Source organism: Lipotes vexillifer, unplaced genomic scaffold (genome assembly GCF_000442215.2).
Source record: "Lipotes vexillifer unplaced genomic scaffold, Lipotes_vexillifer_v1.1 scaffold1094, whole genome shotgun sequence".
NCBI lineage: Eukaryota > Metazoa > Chordata > Mammalia > Artiodactyla > Lipotidae > Lipotes > Lipotes vexillifer.
The window spans coordinates 792,777-794,511 of record NW_006792775.1 but is presented as its reverse complement, the minus strand read 5'-3'; the positions used below and the strand labels follow the sequence as shown (position 1 = coordinate 794,511).

The following is a 1,735-nucleotide window of genomic DNA, read 5'->3' as shown; positions in this document are numbered from 1 at the left end:
CCAAGCACCCCCCGCCCCCCCAAGCAAGCTGAGCTCTGTCCTGCTTCTCAGGAAGGGACTCAGGCTTCCTGGGCAGCCCAGGTGATGCCTTCGAACTCAGCGCCCAGCTGAGAGCCGCACAGGGGGGCGGGGTCCCCGCGGCGCAGCCCCTCACGCTCTCCTCTCTGCAAGGGGCCCGGGTGGAGCCCACTGCCAGGCCCCCGCGCCCCAGGAGCCACCTGCCCGCACTCACACTTCCTGCAGCAGCCATTGGGCGTGAGTGTGATGGAGCCCTGGCGGGAAGGAGAAACAGCTGGGACTCGCAGGCCTCCCCGAGCAGCGGCAGCCCCCCTCTTGCCACGGGGGTGCAAGCGGCCGTCCCTGCATAAGGGCCCACAGCAGACCCTCCAGGCTGGAGGCTGCTGTCCTGATGCTGGACGTCCGGCCGCTCAGGAGCATCGGGGACCCCCACTCCCAGCAGTGATGGGCCCGCTCACCGGGAGACAGGTGCTGGGGTCAAAGTCGGGGCAGGTGATTTTGGAGACAGAGGAGATGAACTGGCCATTTATCTCCAGGCAGCTGAAGAAAGTACAGTTGTTCAGGGGGTCTCTCTTCACGTCCCCGGGCTGTGGGGCGGAGAAGGGTCTGTGGGAGGCCTGGCAGGAGTCCCACCCAGAAAGGCGACTGGACACACCTGGCAGCTCCCCGAGCACCCCGCCGAGCGCAGCCCACAGGCCGGCGGCACCCAGGAGGAGCCCAGGGGCTACCGGCCTGTAGTCCACAGACGGGTCCACAACCTAACCCGCATATCCCGCAAAGGTGACCTGATCTGGAAAGGGCATCTTTCAGAGGGAGTTGAGTTAAAGATCTCCAGCTGAGACCATCCTGGATTACCCGGGGCGTGGGGGAGGGACAGGGGGCCAAAATCCCATGGCAGGTGTCCTGATAAGAGATAGGACGTGTACAGCCTTGCAGCCCCGGGGGGAGGCTCAGCCTTGCCCCGGGCAGTGAAGGACGGGCGCGTGCACCTTCAGGACCAGGCTCTGGCTGCCGGGCCGGTTGATGATGATGCACTGGGTCTGCTGGCACTTCTTGCAGCACTCGCCGGGGGCGTCCACCAGCTCAAAGCCCTGCAGGACACACGGGCGGGCTGGCGTCGAAAGAGGAAGGGCCGCGCAGGGACGGCGGCGGTGGGCCGCACTTGTCTGGGCAGGGGCTGCTTACGCGGCTGCAGGAGGTGTCGCAAGGCACGTGGGTGCAGGAGATGATGTTGAGCTGCGTGGCGTTGTCCCTGCGTTTGGTGCATGTGCAGTTCTGGCACTTGGAGGGGAAGACTGGAGAACCGGGCTTCAGGCACGGGGAGGGCCGGTGAGGCGGGGCCTCCAAGGCACCTCCCCTCCTCCAGGGCACCGCCCCCCGCCACCAGCAGGTGAGCTGGGTGCCCCGGGTGCCAAGACCCCCCAGAGCAGGGCCCCTCACCAGGCCAGCCAAGAGCTTGCCAAGCCCCATGCCCCGAAGCCCCCTGTGCACCCCGGCCCGCTCCCCGCAGCCCGTCAGGGCTCACCTGGTACTCGGCGTTCTGGAGGACACACACGCCCTTGGGCACTTGGGGGCAAGAAGAGGAGCGAAGGTCAGACTGTCCTGCCTGAGCCCACGTGGACGCAGAGCCAGCGGACTGGGCTGGGTGCATCCGCTGGGCAGAACTTGAGCCCCAGGCAGGGGCCCCTTCAGCCCCACCCCCCACCCGCCCATTCCC

General features: G+C 67.4%; 1 protein-coding gene across 1 annotated transcript in view; it reads right to left on the bottom strand.

Annotated features, from left to right (window-relative positions):
* Positions 1-1,735, bottom strand: part of MUC2 (mucin 2, oligomeric mucus/gel-forming) — a 49,660-nt gene that overhangs the window by 19,818 nt on the left and 28,107 nt on the right. The window contains exons 49-53 of the mRNA XM_007465997.1: positions 1,544-1,584; positions 1,204-1,326; positions 1,008-1,109; positions 477-605; positions 233-272 (exon numbers count right to left, since the gene is read on the bottom strand). Of these exons, the coding sequence (XP_007466059.1) occupies positions 233-272; positions 477-605; positions 1,008-1,109; positions 1,204-1,326; positions 1,544-1,584 (435 nt within the window). The remainder of the gene's footprint in view (positions 1-232; positions 273-476; positions 606-1,007; positions 1,110-1,203; positions 1,327-1,543; positions 1,585-1,735) is intronic.